Raw genomic sequence first — 23,277 nt, forward strand, 5'->3', positions numbered from 1 at the left:
TTCCCATGGTATCAGGCAAACGAAACCTCATGGACACATTTGGAAGTTCTGTCCAAAGGCACTGATTTGCTCTTCTTTGGGACGTGTGGGCAGTAATCTTATATAAATTGGAACAATCTCTGAAGAGGTCAGTTTGGCACTGTCATGGTTTGGTTTGTGCGTTAACTTGGCTGAGCCACTGTGCCGGATGTTTGATCAAACATTACTCTGGATGTTTCTATAAAGGTGTTTTTGAGATGAGATTAACATTTAAATCAGTGGACTTTAAACCAGAGAAAAGCAGTTCCCCTTTGTAATGTGGGTGGGCCTCATCCAATCAGTTGAAGGTCTTATTAGACCAAAGATGGACTCCCCCACCTCCTCCAAGCAAGGAATTCTGCCAGCAGACTGCCTTTGGACTGGATCTGAAACTCTTCCCTGGGTCTCCAGCCAGCCAGCCTACTCTACAGATTTTAGATTTACCAAGCCTCCACAATCCTGTGAGCCAATCCTTTAAAATAAATCAGTCCTCTCTCTCTGTCTCTCTGTCTCTCTCCCTCTCTCACACACACACACACACACACACACAGCTGGTTCTGTTCTCTGGAGGACACTAATACCCACACTATTTATCAAAATTGTAAATGCTGGTTATAACCCATCCACACATCAGAATATATTGTAGCCACAGAAAACGATGCAGTCCCTTTAGGTACTGACATGGAAAGATCTCCAAGATATATTAATAATAATGTGTATAGTGTATAATCATCTGTGTAAACAACAAAAAAAAGAGTAAAAATTAAAACTCGTATTGCTTACCTGTGGGGGAAAAACTCTCTGGAAGGATAACTAAGAAATTAACAGCAGGGGTTACCTGCTGGAGGAGGGCAGTGGGGGAACTGAGTAATGGGAGACAGGGCAGAGGGGCTTTTTGCTTTATTCCTTCTATATTCTTTGATAAATGCACATATTCTTTGAGCCAGCAATTCCACATCCACATGTTTACCTTATAAATACACCCCCCCACATGTAAAATGGTGTATAAAATTCAGTTGTAGCATCGTTCATAAGAAAATAAGAATGGAGGGACTTCCCTGGTGGCGCAGTGGTTGAGAATACACCTGCCAATGCAGGGGACACAGGTTCGAGCCCTGGTCCAAGAAGATCCCACATGCCGCAGAGCTACTAAGCCCGCGTGCGCCTGTGCTCTACAGCCCACGAGCCACAACTACTGAGCCTGCACACCTAGAGCCCGTGCTCCGAAAAAAGAACAGCCACTGCAATGAGAAGGCCGTGCACCGCAACAGAGTAGCCCTCGCTTGCTGCAACTAGAGAAAGCGCACACACAGGAACGAAGACCCAATGCAGTCAAAAATAAATAAATAAAATATATAAATTTATATATAAAAAAAAGAATGGAAACAACCCAAACACCCATCAGCAGGAAAGCGGTTAAATAAATCATCCATTTGTTCAAAAAATGAGGCTGCTCTCTCTGTTCTGATGTGGAATGATTTCCAAGTGGGAAAAAGTGAGGTGCAGGACACGGTGTGTATACAGTATGCTACCATTCGTGTGGGAAGAAAAGTCAAACTCAGTGCCTGTGTATTTGCAAATGCATGAACACAGAATAAACTCATGACAGGTGTTCCCTCTGGGGAGGGGAACTAGGTAAGTGGGGAGTGGGGTGGGAGAAGGAATTACTCTACAATGTATTTTTTGAATCATGGGCATGTATAATCTACTCAAAAGTTTGGAAAATTTCTGAGGGGAAGGGGAGAGGTAGGAGGAGAACTTACGTGCCAGGGTGGTACTGAACACAAAGCATTCATCCACTCCGCTTTTTATGATGTTTTTAACCTCAGTTTCCCCTGAACTGATCTTACGAATTCCCACTTTGGACCACGGCAAATTTCACTGAAGACCCAGGGCCCTCACCAAAATCAGGAAGATAATTTTTTTTTTTTTGCGGTACACGGGCCTCTAACTGTTGTGGCCTCTCCCGTTGCAGAGCACAGGCTCCGGACGCGCAGGCTCAGCGGCCACAGCTCACGGGCCCAGCCGCTCCGCGGCATGTGGGATCCTCCCGGACCAGGGCACGAACCCGTGTCCCCTGCATCGGCAGGCGGACTCTCAACCACTGCCACCGGGGAAGCCCAGGAAGATAATTTTTGAAGATAAGAGCACTAGCTCTCTGAAAGGCAGGTGACTCTTTAATCCATGCATAGAGACGGCCAGATGCAGACCTGTTCTTCAGAACCTTTTTTATTCTTCTTCTAACCACCAGAGAAGGTCAGCTTGAACCAAAACAAGCTGAAATCGCCTCAAAAGGCCCACCTCATTACACACAACAGGGCAAAACCTGAAGTGAAGCCTCAGTTTTTTTCAGAGCAGACCCAGCAGGTATTCTTACACAGGTGTCCACTAAAGACTGATCAGCAAAGCACCACCACCACAAACATACAAACTCCGCTGGGGGCTCCCCCGTGTGTCATTCACGGAGTCCACCTCTTCCTCAGCCATAAATAAGTCCTCGTTCTTTTGCGGGGGAAGGTCATCAGTGCGTATCTTGAGCGATAGACCATTTGTTTACTCTGGAACTTTGAAAGGGAGGTGACTCGACTTATTTCCTCCCCTGCATCTGAGATGCAATCGCTTCTCTGAATATCTAAACCGTGACCTGGGAGATAGGTCGTGGAGGGTCCCTCAACAAAGACTCTTCAGGACCAGCCTATCAGGCTCCTTAAGTACTTAATCCTTTGTTTTTCAGAAACCTTTGCACCTGGGCTCCCAAGAGGCAAGCAGGCCCAAAGGAGCGGCCACAGGCCTGGGAGCGAGCGGCCTCTCTGAGCAGTCATGGGGGAGGAGGAGGGGGCAGGGAGGGGGCGAGGTGGAGATGCAGGGGGACAGAAATCAGCTGAAACACTCCATGCTGGTTCTGACTCGCTCCATCTCGTGCAGGAAGCTGTAGAACTGAGGCAAGGTTAATTCTGGGGAGAGAAAATGCAGCTTCAGGTGAGTGTTTCCAACTCCACAGAATCATCCAAGAAAATGAATTTCCACCCGGAGACTTTCTTTTTCTTTTTTGCTTTAGTACCTCTAAGCAGTTCTTGACAGGTAATTGATCACAATAAAGAACTGAAGCCTTAAAAAAAAAAAAAAAGAACTGAAGCCTTGAACATAGAAAGTTCTCAGCTCCACAAAAAAAAAGGAAGGGGGGGATTTAAAATGGCATTAACTCCCCAGCACAAAGGGATGAAAGGGGGTCATTCAGGACAGTAGTGGCTCCTACAGCAAGAGCTTCTTGCTCTTCGATATTCGCCATTCCTACCTCACCCTTTCCCTTTTGCAAAAAGGTCTAAAAGTCTTCAAACTGTGGGGTCTCCAACCTGCTGATGGCTTATTATTTATGAGAGCAAAGGCAGCAGAATGGTGACTCCACAGCTTGGTTATGACTTTTTCTTCTGGAAAAATGATTGGTGGCGGGCTTCACAAGCCCAATGACTGAAGAAAACATGGAAAAAGGGAAGGAGCTCTAATGGGAATTTGGACTCACCTATGTATAAATTTTCAGTTTGATTTCCTTTCTTAACCACCAACTTTAACTGATCCAAAAAGGAAAAAGAGAAAGAAAACATTTAAATTAAAATGATGACAACTGGGCAAAGAAATTCCTGAAACTTGAACTGCCACGTAAACATCAAAGTATCCAGCATCTCACTTGAGAGTTACTAGGGAGCAGTCTGGATCGTCCACCACCAAAACTTCTAACAATTTCCACGATTATATGAATAATCAAACTTTCAAGAATAATATCCCGATCCTATTAATCTGAAAGTAAGCGTGTTAGTGACTACATCTTTGGCTGACCACATTGCTCTGAGATACACAAGGCACTGGATATTAAAGAAACCCGATGTAGATTTAATACCAAGTCAAAAATCTCCCAATTTTCAGAGATCAGGAGAAGACTTACTTGTAAAAAAATACTTCCCACTTTTTCCAGTTCGCTGCTCCCAGACGTCACTGTGACACAAAAGAGAAAACCAGTAAGTGACTGGTTGAGGACTCACCCTGAAGACCCCAATCTTGTAAGTTGTACAGCAGAAGCCATGTGGGGGCCAGCAGAATGTGCTTTTCAGGAAGTGAACTTATTGAGACCCGCGGATAGGAAGAGCTGCCGAATGTTGACAGCGACACAGAGAAGCAGGTGCTGGACCCAACAGTCTTGGGGGACCAAGGACACCTCTTCCCCAGCAAAGTCATCTGAAAGCCCCTGCCACCCAACCCTACATCACCCAAATGACCCAGGACTGGCTCTAACTAGTTACCTCCAAATGTCCACTCCATATCTATAAGCTGGTTAATCATCAGAGTCTGACCTATGGCCCATCGAGCAAGGGTGGGGGCATTCTGTTTCCACTGGAACAAAAGCAAAAAGCCAAAGTCATAACAATGGGAAAAAATCCCCCCTCTTCATTCCGCCCCCAACACAGCATGTTTAGTCTTTATACAGACAGTGGTAAGCATGCAGAACGAAGGGCTCGGCCTATGTGCACAGATCTGGGGGCTGGGGGGAGTCAAGAGGGGCAGGAGACAATTTAAATGTTTTCTTTTATTCCAAGATTTAATCCAGGTTGGAACAAAAACTGTATGACATTTATATTCAGTCAAATCAGAGGGAAAAAAATTAGAGATGCACTGAATAGTGCTGTTTAAAAGCTACATGTCTGTCATTTGCATGAAACCAAATGAAAAACATTAAGCTGGGAGATGACACATGACGGATGACTGACGGTTTTTCCTTAGTCAGCGTTTTCCATTTGTTTCTTTTCATGAAATAAAAGCAAGCGATCTTAATTAACCTTGATTAGGAGGAATTATGATACCTTTTCAGAAAAGTAAGTGGCTTTCTCCTCACTGAGACCTATAAGAGAACAGAAGGAGACATGAACACGGTGAAGGGCTGCAGGGCCTGTCACCCTGAGCAGCCTTGGTGGTCACCTACCCAGAGTTATGAAATCAGCCCGGACCTGCTCAGCTGTGAGACTCTTCTTCAAGGCACCTAGGAAGGAGGGGAGAAATCAGTCAAAGAGAGCAAATCAATCAATCAGCTAGCAGTAAGTATTTAATGGGCGCAACCTAAGTGACCAGGATGACAACAGGAATGAGCAGACAGCTCCATCTCAGTCCAGTCGGGGAGGAAGGCGCCCCCGAGACCCGGGAGAACGAGGCAGCACATTTTGGGGCTTTTTTGGGGCCACACACGTGTTGGCCCCTCCAGAAAGTATGGATGAGGTCAGAGCCAAAAGAAAAGACTGTATGGACTTGGGGATGGGGCACCTGATCTGAGGAAATAAGGCCACAGACTCCTGGAGCCAAGCAAGGGAGTTCAAGGTCAGACAGGGTGCCGGGGTAACAGCCCAGAGCTGCGCTGTGTGATCCATAACCATTGACCATACGTGGCTCTTTTTATTTATTTTTCTGTTTCTGGCCGCACCACGAGGCTTGCGGGGATCTTGGTTCCCCGACCAGGGATGAAACCTGGGCCCTCGGCACTGAAAGCGCCAAGTCCTAACCACTGGACCGCCAGGGAATTCCCCTCTTTAACTTTTAATGAATTAAAATTAAAGAAAATGTACGATTCTGTTCCTCAGTGCTCAACAGCCACACGGGCCCAGGGGCCACAGCACTGGTCAGGGCAGATCATACCACCATTCCCATCTACATACTGGCCAGCCTGCCGCAGAGATCAGCCCTCAGGAAGTAAACCCAGGTGGACTAAGCAGTCTGGCCTCTACAGTTCCCAAGTCACTTGCAGAGGGGCTATCAGGACCTGCCCCCAGGAGCCCTGGGAGCCCCCTCCCCGTGGGAGCCGCTTTGTCCTGCCTGCAGCCTCCCAGTTCCTGAGAACAAACTGCTACCAGCAGTCCGGGCTTCTCAACCTTTAACCCGCAGGCTACAGCCTCGAGTCACGATCTGGCAGCGGCTTTAAAATTTTCCACTTCTTAGTCTTCCAGAAGATGACTCATCAAAGAGTAAGAAGACATCCACCACCATCCAGGGAGGGCCCCGAAGTAACACCCTAAACCTGAGCCTCCGCCCCCATCGCACTCCAGAAAAACAACCCTAAAGGCTGTTGTCCCCTGCAAAATAAACCATGTCAACAAAGGGAGGAAATCTTTTATCTGCAAAATCAGACCGAGCAAGGAAACCACCGGGAAATAAAAAAGGCAAGACCCCAGGAAACCTTGGCCATAAAAGCTCTCCAAGAAGGCGGCTACATTCCAGACACTCCAAAGAACTCCTGGCTACCACGGGTGCTGCTCCTTAGTTTATATCCAGTTCAAATCCAATATTCTGTTTGATGATCCCAAAATATTCTGAAGTAGAGATTATTATGGTAACTTTTAATTTACCAGGAAGTTAAAGATCAGAATGATCAAGCTTTTGGGGGAGAAGATTTGGCAAATCCATAGTCAACGACTGCACTGCCAAGAACTCAACTGCAGCTATGCCCCCAAATACACTGAGATCTACGTGGGCAGCTCTTCAGCAATGTGGGCAGGAGAGATGAAATGTCAGCAACAGCACGTTGGTTTTGGTGCATCCACATAACCGCCTGGGCGCCGAGGTGATTTTGTTAAAACTTAGGTCAGACCATGTCTCCCCTCTGCTCAAAACCCTCTAATAGCTCCTGTTTCACTCATAGTAAAATCCAAAGCTCTCACAATGCCTGGCAGGATCTGGCCCTCTTTAGAACCCTATGCTCTCTCCCCTCCCTTAGCTCTTCTTGTCATTTGCTAGGCAGGTTCCTACCTCCAGGCATTTGCCCTTGCAGTTCCCTCTGCTGGGAACACGTTTCCTCAAATACGTACATGCTCACTCCCTCACTTCATTCTGGAATCTGCTTGAATCGCACCTCCTCTGAAAGGATCCCTGACCATTCTTCAAGTATACTTTTCTGCAGCGCATTTATAACTACCCAACTTTATGTTACATATTTATTGTCCATTTTCCCACTAAAATGTCAGTTTGTTGAGAACAAGGACGTGGTCCATTTTGCCTACTGCTGTGTCCCAAGCTCCTAAAAAAGTGCCTGGCGCTGTTCATTGGTTGGCACTCAGTAAGCACATACTGAATGAAAGGATCCATACAATGGAATACTATGCAACCTTTAAAAAGAATAAGGTAGCTCTTGATGTGCCTATTTGCAAAATATAATTGAAAGAAGAAAAGGAAAGGTAAGAACAGTCTGCACAGTGTAATCCCTTTTGCATAAATAAAGAAGTATATATTATCTATTCTTATTTCTAGCTTTAATTATATCCTTATCTTATAGCTAAGTAGACAGATGTGAGGCATATTTTTTCTGAACATATCCACAAAAAACTTAAGAGTGGATATCTTTTGGGAAAGGGACTGGGTGGGACTTTTTCTTTGTGTCATTTAAAAATGTTCTAGCTGCACGCTGGTTTTTTTATGTGAAGACAGTAAAATTGTGAGCCATTTTTGTTTCCTTTCTTGTACTTTCTATAATTAAAAAGAAATGTCCCCCACGCCAAGAAAAAAAAATTATATGAATTGCTCAGGGCCACAACAGCTGGCAAGTGGCAGAGAAAGTCGCTTACAGGCCAGAGGGTCCCCAAACCCAGGCTCTTTCCACTCTAGGTCATTCTGAGATGCTGTCGGGGAGGCGGTACCAAGGCCACGCCTTGACAGTGACTGACAACAGAGGCTACCAAGCTGCAGGGGCCAGAGCAAGCTCTCCGTCCTGATGTCACCTCATTACCTGGGGCAGGCAGGAGCCATACTTTAGAAATATACATATGTATATATATATTTGCATTGTGCTAGGCCTCAAGCCCTTAGCTTCTTTTTCAGCTTTTTCCTTTGGTGATTCCTTTGTCCTAAACGCAAGACAGGCCTGCAGCCTTGACCCTATGTCAGATAGAAAACTCTGAACTCCAGGCCTGGAGTCACCAGAACATGTCACTAGGGGAAATCTGAGAATGTCCTTTAAACACAGATAACCATCTGGGATGGTTTATAAAAGTCCTTGAGCTCCACTTTTCACTGGAACAGTTGCCTTAGGCAAACCCCCATTGCCATCAAATAGGACGGGTGACAAGACAAAGACAGAAGTGTATGTGAGGGTGAGGGTTTCAGGAAACAGTTGGAAAATTAGCAAACACTATTCTTCCAGCCAAAATCTATGTAAGTTTATTCAGTATAATAAGGGAAGCCCAAGCAACAGAACTAAGCCTTGGTGAAGAGCCCTGGAGGAGGAAGCAGATGGGAGAGCACAGTGAGCCCCATTCATTCAGCCATTACTGACCCTGAAGGCTGACCAGCTGAATCCACCCCTGTGAGGTTCACGGGGAAACAGAGGTCACGGTCACTGTACACAGATGTACTGAGCACCCACTATGTGCCAGCACTGTGCTGGACCCTGGAATACATCAATGAACTGAATAGGCAACAACCTCTGTTCTCCTGAGGCTCACAATCTTTTGGGAGGAGAAAGACCAGAACAATAATGTAACAAGTAGGTAAGCCATATAGAGTATTATTGAAAAGTGCCACAGAGAAAAGTAACAGAGCAGGGTAAGGTCAGGAACCCTGGGGAACTTAGTTCAACGTTTGATTAAATACCATTTGTGACTATTGTTCAGTGCCGATTATTCCTTTTTTGGCCCAGCCAGACAGACTCCTTTAGGAGTGGGGAAAGGGAGTTATCACCTTTTCTTAAAAAACAACCAGTTACTGAGTACCCACAAGGGCCAGATATCTTGCAATGTATTAAAGTAAAAACCACTTAAATTATGGCCCTACTGTGAAGTTATCTGTGATCTTTTCTAGGAGACAACTCATGATGATAATGACAATCAATCATCATACCAGCGGCAGTGTAGCTACCACTCATTATTGAAGCAAGCGCTTTACATTTATCTTTCTCCATTTTTTGGGAAGAAATGGTTTTTTTTTATTTTAATTTTTAAATTATTTTCTTTTAATTTTTTTGGCTGCACCACACAGCTTGTGGGATCTTAGTTCCCCGACCAAGGACTGAACCTGGCCCCGGAAGTGAAAGCGTGAGTCCTAACCACTAGACTGCCATCTTTCTCGATTCTTGCAACAATGTATGAGCTACTAGTATTAGCTCCATTTTATTCCTGAAGAAACTGATTGTCAGAGTGGTTAAGTGATGTGGCTCAAGGTCTCAGAGCTGTGAAGGAGCCACAGTGACAAGTGAGCACACAAGGGCCACCTAGGAACCGAATGCAAGGTGGGGGCCCTCTATTGGGATCCTGATGAGAACGCCACTTACAAATAAAATGTACGAGACAATGGGGAAGTCTGAACACTGACTGCATATTTTGATTTTAGATACGATAATTGCACAGCGACTTGATAAGGGGGAAAAAGTCCTTTATCTTTTAGAGATACATAACTAGGAACTGAATGAACTGAATGAAACGATATGATATCTGAGATTTGTGTAAAAATAGTCCAGTTTGGAGAGCAATGAGGAGAATTAGTGGGGCACAGATGAAGCAATTCGTCCATGGGATGATAAAGGTTGATCTCAGGTGGTTTTAAGAATTACATACTAAAAAAAAAAAAAAAAAAAAGAATTAAATACTTAGTAAAAGAAAAACATTAAAAACAACAAAAAAAAAAACCCAAACCAAAAACCCCACAACCTTTGAGCTAATCAAGGGAGGTTCTAGCAGCAGCTTTTCCACTGTAAGATCTTAAGTCACTTCCCCTCTCTAGGGCTCTGTTTCTTTATCTCCAATACAAAGATCAGACCAGATCAGCACTTTACAAAGCTTTTACTTGACCCTCCCCCTGCCCCCCTCCCCCCCTCCAAAAAAAGAAGAGGTCCATGGTTAACTGTTTCACAGATACTGGTTAAGCAGGTTGCTTTACTGCAGGACTTTTCAGAGCCTGAGATATGTTAATGTGTGTGTGACTCTCCAAGATTCCAAGGCTGGTGCGGGGACAGTATTTTATGACCCTGTCTGGCCACTGAAGTCTTTTCTGGATGAAAACACCAATCTGGGGAAGACTGATCTGAAGAGTTCTCGAGATCCTTTCAGCTCTAACAAGCTGCACTTCTACAGTGAGGTCTTACTGCACAAGCAGGACCAGGATGAGGGAAGGGGAAGAGAATGAGGGCCTTACACTTCAGACTAGATTGGGGAAGGCCTTGAATGCCAAGTTAAGGACTACAGAATTTATTATGCAAAACAAACAGTTGAGAGGAACAGCAGGGTCCAAGGATCCAAGTTGTACTATACTCCAGGGCAAACTGGAATCTGGGATGGGAGAACAGAAGAGGAGATGGTGCTGCCGTAACAAGGCATGAAGGGCTAAGAACTAGTTCTGGGATGGCAGCCTTTGGGACTGAAAAGAAAATGGCACATTGGGAATTCCCTGGCGGTGCAGCGGTCAGGGCTCCATGCTCTCACTGCCGAGGGCCCGGGTTCAATCTATGGTTGGGGAACTAAAATCCCACAAGCCGTGCAGTGCAGAAAAAAAAAAAGGAAAAGAAAATGGCACATCAGGCCAAGGGATGAGGAAGAGGCCAAGAGACTTACAAGCTACCTCAGATGCTTAGGAGATGCTCTGGAAGAAATGGAGAATCCAAGCAGAAAAACTCTGCAGGAAGAGAAAAGGCAGATTGCATGAGAACAAAAAGAAGAGTAAAAGAAATTCTTGAGAGCTACTGGGAAGTACAGCAAACCTGAGACTTCCATTCTAGAACCTGAAAAGCTTGAAAAGCTTTGGGACATTAAATAGTCAAGAGGTGTATTCAGATCCTCTCCATTAGATGAAGGAAGGAACGTTTTACCTGATGATCTGATATCGAGGCAAAGGACTGAAATTAACTGAACAATCAATAAATAATGCTGAAGTTCAGCAAGCACTGTACTAGCTCATTCATCCCTAATGCCAACACCATAAACTGCTCTTATTATTCCGTTTTCCAGATGAGAAACTGAGGCGCCAAGAGGCCGCTTTGTCCAAGGCCGAATAGCTACATTAGGTGATATGATCAAGACTCAAATCCAAGTGAGCTTGCAAAGCCCATCCCTGGAACTCAGCATACCTCAGTGTTCTCTGCATCTATAGAAAGCAGTCTGCTATAAACATGGATAATCAATCCTGCTTGAAGAATATACACCCAGCATCCCCTGGGAGAATCACAGGGTCTCCCAAGTTCAGCTCAACTCACCTAGCATGTACTAAAATCTCCTGCTCTATGTCTTCACTTTACTTGTGACTGTGGCTTAGGAAAGTAGTACAGACATGCCCCTGACTTCAAAGAACTGTCTGTTAGGGCCACGAGATAGACACACACAAAACAGCATGATCAACAGAAAACAGAATGATTATAGTCCAAAATGAGAGCTTCAGATAAAAGAACCTATCTCGGTTGTTGAGAGGAAGGGGAGCTCACCATGGACTGAAATGGTTTGGGAAGACTTTCTGAAAGAGGTAGAACAGAGGCTGGAGCGCTAGGATTAGGAGGGATTAAGGCAATCTGGCAGGATGGAATGTGGTGGGGAGCAGAGATGAGAAGGACAGGAAAGAATGGAGGCAGGGACACCAGACAGAGATCTCCTGAAAAACCAGTATCCAGAACAGCTCACAGGTTTCCCCATTCCTACAGGTGTAGGCTAGACAATGAGAATAAAGAGAATAAGTACTCCTGGTTCTGCACTCTGGGCACCTGTCCTACGAAATGCTCACGTAAGTTGAGAACATAGATTTCCTAAGGACGTTCACTGTGATATTGTTTCTAAGAGTGAAGAGTCAGAACTAAAATGTCCAGCAACAGGAAATGGATTAACTAAAAGAAGATACATTCAGTCCAAGGTACACTGCAGTCATCAGAAGAATGAAGTTGATGTGGAGAGATCTCCTTGATGTACTAGGTATGAAAAAATGCAAGCCGCAGAGCAATTCTATGGTTTATTATCATTTTATATATAAAAAGATATACACTGGACTTCCCTGGTGGCACAGTGGTTAAGAGTCTGCCTGCCAATGCAGGGGTCACGGGTTTGAGCCCTGGTTCGGGAAGATCCTACATGGTTCAGAGCGGCTAAGCCCGTGTACCACAACTACTGAACCTGCGCTCTAGACCCTGCGAGCCACAACTACTGAGCCTGCATGCCACAACTACTGAAGCCCACACGCCTAGAGCCCATGCTCCACAACAAGAGAAGCCACCGCAATGAGAAGCCCGCACACCGCAACGAAAAGTAGCCCCCGCTTGCTGCAACTAGAGGAAGCCTGTGCACAGCAACAAAGACCCAACGCAGACAAAAATAAATAAATAAAATTAAAAAAAAAAAAAAAGGATATACACCAAAATTATACTGTGATTATTCCTAGAGACAAGAGTGGGATGAGAGTAAAAGGGGATTTTCCCTTTGACTCTCCAGAGCTCTGCAGTTTTATTGAAAATTTATTTGAAATAAATAAATAAATTTATATGAAAATTTATTTCTGTGTTAAAAAGACTGCAAGTTCCCATCCAGCCTTGTGGTTCTCATGCTTTAACCTGCCATGAGGGCAAAGAGTGCAAGAACTGCACAAACAGAGGATCATAAAATTTCACAGCTGGAAACCTCAGGGATGTTCTGATCACAAGACACGGCAAAGGAAAGGATCTGCACTAAGATATAACAGAAGGCCCGACAGGAACAAACAAATCAAGCACCCAACTTTTTTTTTTTTTTTTAAGCACCCACCTTTTAATGCACCTTTGAGCTGAGATCTTGGGAAGATCAGCTTATTACTGATTTTTAAAATATGCAAACTGGGGATGCTGTTTTATCTCCTCTCAGGCCGGCTGACATTTATTCATTCCTTAAGACTGGGCTCAAAGGTCATGTCTCTCTTTAAATAAAATTAACTTTTAATTAAATTGCCAAATTAATTCTTGCAACTTTTTAGACAAAACATAGCTAAAAATAAACAATTAAAACAACCTGCAGTCCTACTACCCAGATAGAGCCACAGTTAACTTTTTTTTTTTAATGCAAAAATAGGACGGTGGCAGACAGTATTCAACAGAATACTGTGAAAGGTTTTCCGTATCATTACATTTTCCTCAACAGCATCTTTTTAAATTACTACATAATTTGAAAAATAAGAACCACCTTTTGCTGAGGTACTGTGCTAAGCATTTTATTTATGTTATCTTAAGTAATCTTCAAAACAACTCCATGCACACACCAGAAACCAGCTTAGATGGAGGGGACCAACTGCTGGGGGACGGCTGTTGCTAGGGGCTGAAAGAGATCAGGTACTTAGCCAAAGTCACACCACTTATCAAAGGCCAGACTCCCACTCAGGTCCTACTAACTCAAACTGAATTCTTGACCACCGTGATGCTCCCCTCTTAACAATGGACCTCAACTCGTTACACCAATTTCTAGCTGCTGGGTAATTTGATTGCTTCTAATTTTTATTTATTTATTTATTTATTTATTTTGCTTCTAATTTTTCTCCGTCATAAACAGTACTACTACGGACGGCCCTATAGCTCAACCTTTGTGATCACCTCCCTTCTGACTAGACACTTTCTCTGATTGCTCTAAGGCAAACCCTGCTTCTCAGACTACCTGCAGCAGAAGACCTACCTTTAAAATTTTTCAATCCATCATGGACTGATATTTTTGTAAAATACAATGAAAATTAATTCCTAGAACTGAAAAAACACATACAAAATATACGGCCCAAATGGTTACAATGGTCAGTTACATGTTTATGTATTATTTTACCACAGTTTAAAAAAAGCCCCATTTAAAAAAAATTAACAGACTGAAGAGACTTCATCAAATTGTCATAAAAGTTTCTAAATTCTTACTCTCAGTTTCTGCACCTATCATGCAGAGGACCAGATAAGTCTGGGCATGGAAGCTGGGATGCAGACCGCCGTAACACTCTCCTATGGCTATCCGTTTACCTGGCTTCCCTTCCTAGACTGCAGTCCCGCCCATGTCTGGTTCACTACCAAACGCTCTGGCTCAGTGCCCAGAGCACACTTGCCAACTCAGTGGATTGAGGGAATGTTCAAGTAATGTCTCTGGCCTTGGCTGCCGGGAGAGGCTACTCACCATTTGGAACCAGGAGGAGGCTCTTCACGATGCTTCTGAGGGGGCCGAGACTGATCTGGTTGGTGGTGGCAAATTCAGAGAGCTGAGCCAGAAACCTTTCCACCTGCAGAGAAGGGGACAGCACAAACCAGGCCTTCACTTTCTAAGCATCTCAGGACTGTAGGCCCACACTCGGGAACGCTCCTTAACACAAGATACTTTACCTCTTTTGGCTCAGTTAGGAAGTGGAAGAGTACTTCCGTCAGGGCTGAGAACTTCTGTGAAGAGAACACAGAACATCAGTAAAATTCTACTCCTGGGTCAGTGTTCCCACATCCCGTCCTACTACAGCCCCTTAAGAGAGAAGAGGAACACACAGATGTTGATACCTGTTTTGATCACCCTAAAGTTACAAACATTCATAATTTGAAAATATGTAAGCACCCCAATGTTCATTGCAGCAGTATTTACGACAGCCGAGACGCGTGAGCAACCTAAGCGTCCGTCAACAGATGAATGGATAAGGAAGATGTGGTACGTATATACAACAGAATATTACTCAGCCATAAAAAGAATGAAATCTTGCCATTGGTAACAACACGGATGGATGCAGAAGGTATTACGCTAAGTGAAATAAGTCAGAGAAAGACAAATACCATACGATCTCACTCATATGTGGAATCTGAAAAACAAAACAAACAAAAACAAACTCACAGATACAGAGGGGAGAGGGGTGGGGTATGAAGCGGGCTAAGGGGATTAAGAGGTACAAACTTCCAGTTACAAAATAAATTAGCCACAGGGATGTAATATGCAGCATAAGGAATATGGTGAATAATACTGTAATAAGTTTGTATGGTGACAGATGGTTACTAGACTTACGGTGATCATTTCATAATGTATACAAATGTCAAATCACTGTGTAGTACACCTGAAACTAACATAATATTGTATGTCAACTATATTTCAATTTAAAAAAAAGTTACAAATATTCACAATACCCACCACCAGTGTCAATCTATCTGTACCACTATATTGTCTGAAAAACTCATGTATCTTATTGGGATACTTAGGAGATACATATTGAGAGATGGTGAGTGTATGCACACATGTTCACACATACATCTCAAGGGTCTAAATACCACCCCTCCAACACCTCCCCCGCCACAAGACCTGAAAGGGAAAATCACTGGAACATTCATAGCAGTTACTTTTTTTTTCTTTTCCCTTTTTGTTTATACTTTCACATACTTATTATTCAAACATGTCAATTCAAATACATTTCTCCCATTTTCACCCTCACAAATGGTAACATATTATATGAACTTTTTCTCTACCTTGCTTTTGAAAGCAGTTACTTCTGTGTGGCAAGATTTTTATTTTCTTCTGTTTTGTCTATCCATGTTTTCTGGGTTTCCTTCTCCCACAATAAACATCTTGTTGAGTATATGACAAAACAGTAAAGTTTAACATGTTATTATACACTGTCTTAGAAGAGTCTCTTATTCTTTTGTGCATGTGAACCTCTTTATCAGTACCATATTATTAAGAACTGAATAGATGTGTGTCCCCAAATTCATATGTTGAAGTCCTAACACCAAACACAGTGTATTACTGTATTTGGAGAGAGGGGCTGTGAGGAGGTGACAAAGGTTAAATGAGGTCATAAGGGTGGGGCGCTACTCGCATAGGGCTGGTGCCCTTGTAAGCAGAGGAAGACACCCCAGAGCTCTCTCTGTGAGGCACAGGTCATGAAGACACTGCGTGAAGGCAAGCCAGGAGGAGAGCTCTCACCAGGAACTGAATCTGGTGGCACCCTGATCTTGGAATCACCAGCCTCTGCTGTTCAAGCTGCCCAGTCTGTGGTATTTTGTTACAGCAGCCCAAGCAGACTGAGACACATGTCATTACTTTCCCATGTTCCCTCCCAATGGACACAGTGTATGTGGCATAGTGGGGAAAATCAACACACAAGAGTTTAAAAGACCCAGATGTGAATCATTGTTCTGCTGACCACCCAGTGTGACCCTGGGCAAGTCACTCAGCCTCACTGTGATTCAGTCCTCATTGGGAAAATGAAGGTAATAGTACATAGCTTCCAGAACAGTACTAATTGGCACATGCAAAGCCTCCAGTACAGCGCCAGGCTAGAGGCTAAACCAACGGTAGCAATTCCCACAGCTACAACTAAAGTCACTATGCCAATGGAGCCACCTTCCTGAAGCAAGATAACATTTAAACAAAGATTAGATACTTCAGCTCAGAGCCCCCAAAGCTATACGTGCAATATGACTGTCAAATGCATCTGCCCTTTTTCCCATGACACTAAACTCCATGTAAACCCCTGGCAAGGCTCTGTATTATTTTATTCTAAAATGTATTCTATTTTAAAATATAAAACTAGCGTTTGAAAATATAAAATATATGCAGAAGGTTTTAAAAAGACCCAGCTAACATAAAAGAATATAAAATAAAATGTCTTGCTCCCTCCCTGCCCCCTCCCACCTTAGTCACACTCCCCAGGGTAGTTACTGCTAACACCTCTGTGGCCTTCCCATCATTTTATTTTCATTTAATTTCTTTTAAATACAAATGGGATCATACGGAACCCACTCCCGGCACCTCACCTTTTTTTCACTCAATTACATCTTAGAGATCAATCATGTCAGCAAATATAAATCTACCCAGTTCTTTTAACAACTGCATGACATTCAACTGGTAAAGACTTAGCATAATTTATTTCCCTAGAAATGAACATTAATGGGTGTGTTTGTTGGTGTTATGTAAACGATGCTGCAATGAATATCCTCCCATATATTTCTTTGTGACGTGTATGTCTATAAGATATATTCTCGGGAATTCCCAGGAGGTCCAACGGTTAGGACTCTGAGCTTTCACTACCGAGGGCCCAGCTTCAATCCCTGGTCAGGAAACTAAGATCCTACAAACCTCACGGTGCGGTAAAAAAAGAAAAAGATATATTCTTAAAATGCATCCTAGGTCAAAAGGATATATGCATTTTTTATGTTGAGGTGTAGTTCAAGTACAACATTATATAAGTTCCAGGTGTACAACACAGTATTTCATAATTTTTAAAGGTTAGATTCCATTTATAGTTTTTATAAAATATTGGCTATATTTCCTGTGTTGTACAATATATCCTTATAGCTTATTTATTTATTTATTTAATTTATTTTTATTTTTGGCTGTGTTGGGTCTTCATTGCTGTGCGCAGGCTTTCTCTAGTTGCGATGAGCGGAGGCTACTCTTCGTTGCGGTGCGCGGGCTTCTCATTGTCGTGGCATCTCTTGTTGCAGAGCACGGGCTCTAGGCGCACAGGCTTCAGTAGTTGTGGCATGTGGGCTCAGTAGCTGTGGCTTGCGGGCTCTAGAGCTCAGGCTCAGTAGTTGTGGTGCACAGGCTCGAACCCGTGTCCCTTGCATTGGCAGGCAGATTCTTAACCACTGCGCCACCAGGGAAGCCCTTTATAGTTTATTAATTTTTTACATAATAGTTTGTACCTCTTAATCCCCTACCCCTATCTTGCCCCTCCCCCTTCCCCTCTCCCCACTGGGAACCACTAGTTTATTCTCTAAGATATATGCATTTTAAATTCTGAGAAAATATTGCCAAATTGCCTTGCAAAGAAGTCGCACAGATTTACACTCCCACTATCCAATGGCATAGAGGTGTCTGCTTTCTCAAAACTTCATGGATATTCCATGGGAACACTTTAACCAATGCTGGTCCAGGGGCTGTTTTTCTGCAGTATTTGTGATATTGGGTACCAGCCTTGCCCAAATGCTGATATAGTGAAAACAAGAGCAGTCAAGACTGGCTTGAGAATGTGTCCTCAAACTGTGTTTTCCTCTATTTCTTTCATTTTTAGTTTTATTTTATTTTATTTATTTTTTTGCTGCAGATCTGTGGAACTGTCAGATCTTTGGCAAACCGTGTTTGCTATGCCACCTGGGGCCTTTTAAAAAATGGGGTGATTGAGAAGGCCTCCAGTTGCTTTTCCATTTCCAGGCCTCAGCCTAGCACTCAGGCTCAGGCTCCTTGTGTGGTCTCATCCCTGCCTCTCAAGAGGGGCCTCAAGCTACTGTGGTCTGTAGGCTGTTACCGACCCCCATCCCTATCTCCACTCTTCCAAAACCTCCTTATCCTCAAAGCCCTGCCAAGATACCAGGACACTCCCAACAAGAAAGGGACCTACCCAAATTCTTAAGTTCTGAGGCTCCCTCTTGGAACCTCACCTGGGGGCACTTAGAATTTTCAATCTTGATAAGGAACACAAACCTGTCTTAACAGAGAAGGTTCCTCCTCCAGCTTTGTATGGTAAACTGCACCTTAATTATTGTAAGTGCACGGTAAGTATTTGTTGAATGAATCTTCCCTAAACACTTTCCCCATTCTTTGCCTTTGTACCTGCATAGCTGTCTCTCCCTGGAATGCTCACCTGCTCATGAATATCCATGAAATCAAAATCTTAACTACTCTTACCAGTTAAACATATGAAAAGATTCTCAAGATCATTCCAGATGAGAAATGCAAATCAGCAAAACAAGGCGATACCAATTTTTCACTTATCAGATCTTCAAACTAAAAGTCTGATGACATCAGTGTTGGTGAAAGTAACAGACATGCCTGCACACTGTTGAGAAGATAAACTGGGGCAACCTTTCTGGACTGTAACTTGGCAAAATCCATATCTACTTTTTAAAACAATCAGACCCTTTGACCTAGTAATTCCACTGCAAGAAGTATACCCTTCAGAGATGTTCTAAAAAGTAAACCCAGACACACACAAAGCAGTTTGTTGACAGCATTGTTCTTAAAAGTAAAAAACTGAAAGCAACTTACGTGTCTATTAATAGGGGACTGGTTAAATTATGTTAGATCTGTTTCAAGGAATATCACACTCCCTTTTGTGTAAAAAAAAGTTTTGAAAGGATACCCATACATACGATGGCAGATTGCAGACTTGTTTTTCTATAAAGATACATGAGAAACTATCAAAATGATTTCTATTTCAAGAGAAATAGGTGTTTTAATTTTATACCTTTGAATACTGTCTGAATTTTCTGTGTGTGTTGCTAGGTGAGAGACTGTAGACCATTTGTTTTCTTCTTTATATTTTTCTGAATATCCTCTCATAACCACTCTAACAGTGGTTTTTTTTTTTTTTTTTTTTTTTTAGTGATTACGTTACCTAGGACTGTCCACAGCATCAGAGAGCACATGCAGATCCACTCAGTGCTGTACCATGTCTCCATTTTCTGACCTGCCCCAGCAGATCACAACTTCCCCAGCACAAGAGGCCTCATTCATCAAGCCTTTGTAAATCTCACTCGGTTTAGTGGCTATTTGGTGCACAGTAGGCATTCAGATAAATACCCACCGAATAAGCAATAAATGGTGATGCCAGCATTAATACAATCATTCCTTTTCTCCTTGAGGCCTGGGCCTCCGACTTCAAAGTAAGTTCAGCTAACAGAGTGGCTACTCAGGGAAGTTTGATCACCCAAGTAAAGGGGGAAAAATGGCCCAAAGGACTCTGATAAGTTGCTCATCAGGAAAAAGCTTTCTGTATTAAAAACAAAGGTAAAGGTTTAAAGTGCATTTCAAGGTTAGAAAATGAGTCCAGCTCTGACCTTAAAGGAGGTGGATTATCTTTAGAATACCAAGTTGGAGGTAACCTTAGAGATCATACAATCCAGAAGCTTTAAAAAAAGTTTTTTAGCAGCAGAATCTTTTTTATTCTCCAAATGGAAGTCTTTCAGAAAGCCCCAATACATAAACAAGTACAAGCTAAACTACCTGATTGGGGAGATCACCTACAAAGCTCTATTCTAGTGTGTTTAATTCCCCAGGATCTGAAGTCAGGTGTCCGGTCCTGAATTCCTGGCTCCACCACTTCCTGGCTGACTGCCCTTAAACAGGTCAATTGATTTCCCTGAACCATTTTTTTTATCTGTGAAATGGGAATGGTAATAGTACCTGACTCCTAGGGTGGCTGCAAGAACTCGGTGACTTAATACACATAAAAGCACTTAGAACTGGGCTGTAAAATACAGTGGCTGCCAGCCATGTGTGGCTACTGAGCACTTGGAAAAGGCTAATTTCAGATGCGCTTTAAAGTACACACTAGAATCAGAAACCTCAGTACCAAAAAGTGAAATAGCTCAGATATACTTTATGTGGGTTACACATTGAAATGATAATATTCTGATACAGTGGATTACAGAAAACACATTATATTCATTTCCTGTTTCTTTTGAATTTTTAAATGTGGCTGCTAGAAAATGTAAAAGTAGACCTGAGGCTTGCAGTTCACTTTTCTTGGACACTGAAGCCGTAGAACACGACTGGCATTACAATTAGTGTTACTTCATGAGAAAACAGTAAGTTGTGAGGATGCTGAGATGAAAGACAGGGGCCCCACCTCCTGGGAAGTTACAACCTAGTGGGGGAAATAAATGCACCTTTGCTGTGGTGGTGAGAAGTGACATTTTAACTTGCTTAATTTGTCTGACTTAGTGGTATGAAAGGGGCATCCCAACCAGCACAGGAGCAGGAAGATGTCAAGGTTGACTGGAGGGCACCTGCAGCCTGAATAGTGAGAAAAAGCCTTTGCCAGCTCCACTACCATCAAGGACCCGCCCTCTACTGTGTAGGGTACATGGTTTCTTTCCTTGGGGACTACCAGTATCTCCCTTAATTGGGGCGGATGGGAGTGGCGACGAGGACAGGATGTCATCGCTTGCCCACAGAGCCATTCTGGCCTGGCCATTACCTACACACACATCCCACCCCCTGATGACCTGCCCCCACTCCAGGCTCCTTCAGCCTCCTCGAGATGCTAAGACCCCCCTGGCTAAGTCTCCCTAAGATCCCCGGCCTTCCTACAAAATGTCTCAGTCCCTCGCCTGGCCCACCAAATTCCACGGCTCCCCCAAACTCCATCAGCCCTTAGTCTATTACTTCGGTCCTCCTAACTCCCTTCGGCCTCATCAAGACTCCCCTCAGCCCCCCTTCCAGGACCCTGCAAACTCTCCTGGTTTCCAGGACCCCCAGAAGTCCCCCAGTCCCATTTCTGGGTCCCCGAGATCCCCCTGGGATCCCTCAGCTTGGCCTTAGGCCTCCCGAGATCTTTCGGCCCTCAAAACTGGCCTGAGACCCCAATTCCCCTCAGCCCCTCCCAGAATCCCCCCCTACCGCCACAACGCACAGCGGGCGGCTGCGGCCTAAACCGCCATCCCCTCCGGGGCCCCCGCCCGGATCCCGCGCCGCGGTCGCCCGGCCCACCTGCGCGCCCAGCTGGTTCAGCTGCTGCATGTCGCCGCCCACGGCCTCGGGCACGGGGTCCTGCGTGCAGTGCAGGCGGCCCATGGCGTCCGCTCGGCGCCGCAGACCGCCAGCTCCCGCGCCTCCCCGGACTTCCTCCTTCGCGCCGCCGGCCTCGCCGCGCTTCCGCAGCCGCACTTTCGCCACGGGCCGCCGCCGCCGCCGAGCTCCTCTCGGACCGGTTCCGGGTGCGCCCTCACGAGCCGCTGACGCGCGCGGACCCCGGGTGGGGCGGGGCAGGGGCGCCCTTGCGGAGCCCTGGATACCCGCGACCGCTATGCCCCGTCCAGGGCGCTGAGCAGCACAGCGGTGAAACGCGGGATTCCCTGCGTGATCTCCCCCTGGGCTCAGAGCTTGGCCTCTCGGAACCGGCTTCACTATCCGTAAAATGAATCCGGGGGTGGCGCCTTAAATGCGCTCACCCTCTTAAAATGTATAGAAGATAGCCTGGCACATTGGAGGTCCTCAACCAATGGCTAGCTGCTATCATTAACATCGTTACTAGGCATCAGAAGATATTTAGGGCATGCCTCCTAGATGCCAGGCACTGGGGATAGAAAAGTGAACAGGCAGGCCAAGTGTCTCTGGGAGAGCTTGGGTCAGAGCAGAGCAGTGAAAGCTCAAACTTGGGCTTGCACCAGCATCATCTGGAGGGCATGCCAATTTCTGGGCCCCACCCCCAGAGTCTCTGATTAGAAAAGCCTGGGATAGAACCTGAGAATTTTGCATTTCCAACAACTTCCCAAAGACCAGAGTTGGAGAAACTCTGGAGTGAAGGAAACACTGACCCAAAGAAGTGCAAGGAGTGTGATAGTGCCAGGCAGGAAGGTGGTCAGGTTGGTGGGGGAGATTATTGAGACAGTGATAATCACTGCAGCCCCTGAAACATGTTAACCCCCATGCTCTCTTCCCAAGGACCCCTTGCAGCCCGAGATAAGTATTAATTACCCTGATCCCCACTGGACAGATGAGAAAACCAAGACATGCTCCTTGGAATCTAAGACCTGAGCCCTGCAAGCCCCAAAGCATCTTCACCTACCCCTGAGCCCAGCCTTGAGGGTAGCGAGAGGGTTCCTAGATACCTGGGGTGGGGGAGTGTGGGGAGGATTGGCTGGCTTTCTCCACCAGACTTTTTTCTCTATGCTTTCCTAAAAATCCCTTCGGAAAGGGTATGAACAAATTCCTTCATGCATTCATTCAACAGATAATCCTGAGTACCACCTGTGGGGCAGTTGCCCTGACAGGTGCTGGGACACCACAGTGACAAAACCAGATGCAGTGCCTGGCCTGGGAGAAGTCAGAGTTTAGTCAGGGAGGTAGACACACACACGTGAAAAATCACGCGTGGGTGAAATTATGAAATGATGCCCAAAAGTACAAAGTGCTTTGAGAATGCATACAGGGCACCTGTCCAAGTCCAAGGTACCTGGAAGAAAGTAAACCTTCGGGTGACTGACAGACAGGGACTGAACTCAGACCCCCTGACTCACTGTCCAGGAATTTAATTAAAAAATAGTTTTAACCTATTAAAAAAGACCCCTATCAGGGACTTATATTTCTTCATATTATCTTTAAGTATTAAATCAACTTTGTTCAGGTATAAATTATATACAGTGAAATGCACCCATTTTAAGTGTGTTTATTTTTAACTTAAAAAAAATAATAACTTTGAGGAAACCACTGGATTTCCTTCATTTCTGCTCCCACAGTGACTGGTGCTGAGGCACTCAATAGATATGTGTGGAATTGAATGTGACAGAAAATAGAGGAAGGGAAAGAAATTCACTTGAAACTGCAGCCCAACACCGCAGTAGGACAGTAACTGTAT

The 23,277-nt window shown here is 44.5% G+C and overlaps 1 protein-coding gene across 1 annotated transcript; it reads right to left on the reverse strand.

The window, feature by feature from the left end:
• Positions 1-2,229: 2,229 nt before the first annotated feature.
• Positions 2,230-21,704, reverse strand: COMMD7 (COMM domain containing 7). The gene is made up of 9 exons (XM_024743166.1): positions 21,411-21,704; positions 14,327-14,380; positions 14,124-14,226; positions 4,991-5,047; positions 4,872-4,909; positions 4,314-4,404; positions 3,959-4,008; positions 3,539-3,587; positions 2,230-2,972 (listed from the first exon to the last, which is right to left on the reverse strand). The coding sequence occupies exons 1-9, from the start codon at positions 21,492-21,494 to the stop codon at positions 2,896-2,898; spliced, it is 603 nt and encodes a 200-aa protein (XP_024598934.1). The 5' UTR covers positions 21,495-21,704; the 3' UTR covers positions 2,230-2,895.
• Between the last annotated feature and the right edge of the window lie 1,573 nt (positions 21,705-23,277).

This window comes from Neophocaena asiaeorientalis, unplaced genomic scaffold (assembly GCF_003031525.2).
Source record: "Neophocaena asiaeorientalis asiaeorientalis breed wild unplaced genomic scaffold, Neophocaena_asiaeorientalis_V1.1 scaffold82, whole genome shotgun sequence".
Taxonomy (NCBI): domain Eukaryota; kingdom Metazoa; phylum Chordata; class Mammalia; order Artiodactyla; family Phocoenidae; genus Neophocaena; species Neophocaena asiaeorientalis.

Bases quoted from the DNA above. Each gene is read 5' to 3' on its own strand.
- COMMD7 (XM_024743166.1), bottom strand. From the start codon at position 21,494: ATGGGCCGCCTGCACTGCACGCAGGACCCCGTGCCCGAGGCCGTGGGC. The intron at 14,227-14,326 runs GTAAAGTATCTT...CCTTCTCTGCAG, and splicing joins TCCTAACTGAGCCAAAAGAG to GTGGAAAGGTTTCTGGCTCA. The intron at 3,588-3,958 runs GTAAGTCTTCTC...TTTTTGGATCAG, and splicing joins TGGGAAGTATTTTTTTACAA to TTAAAGTTGGTGGTTAAGAA.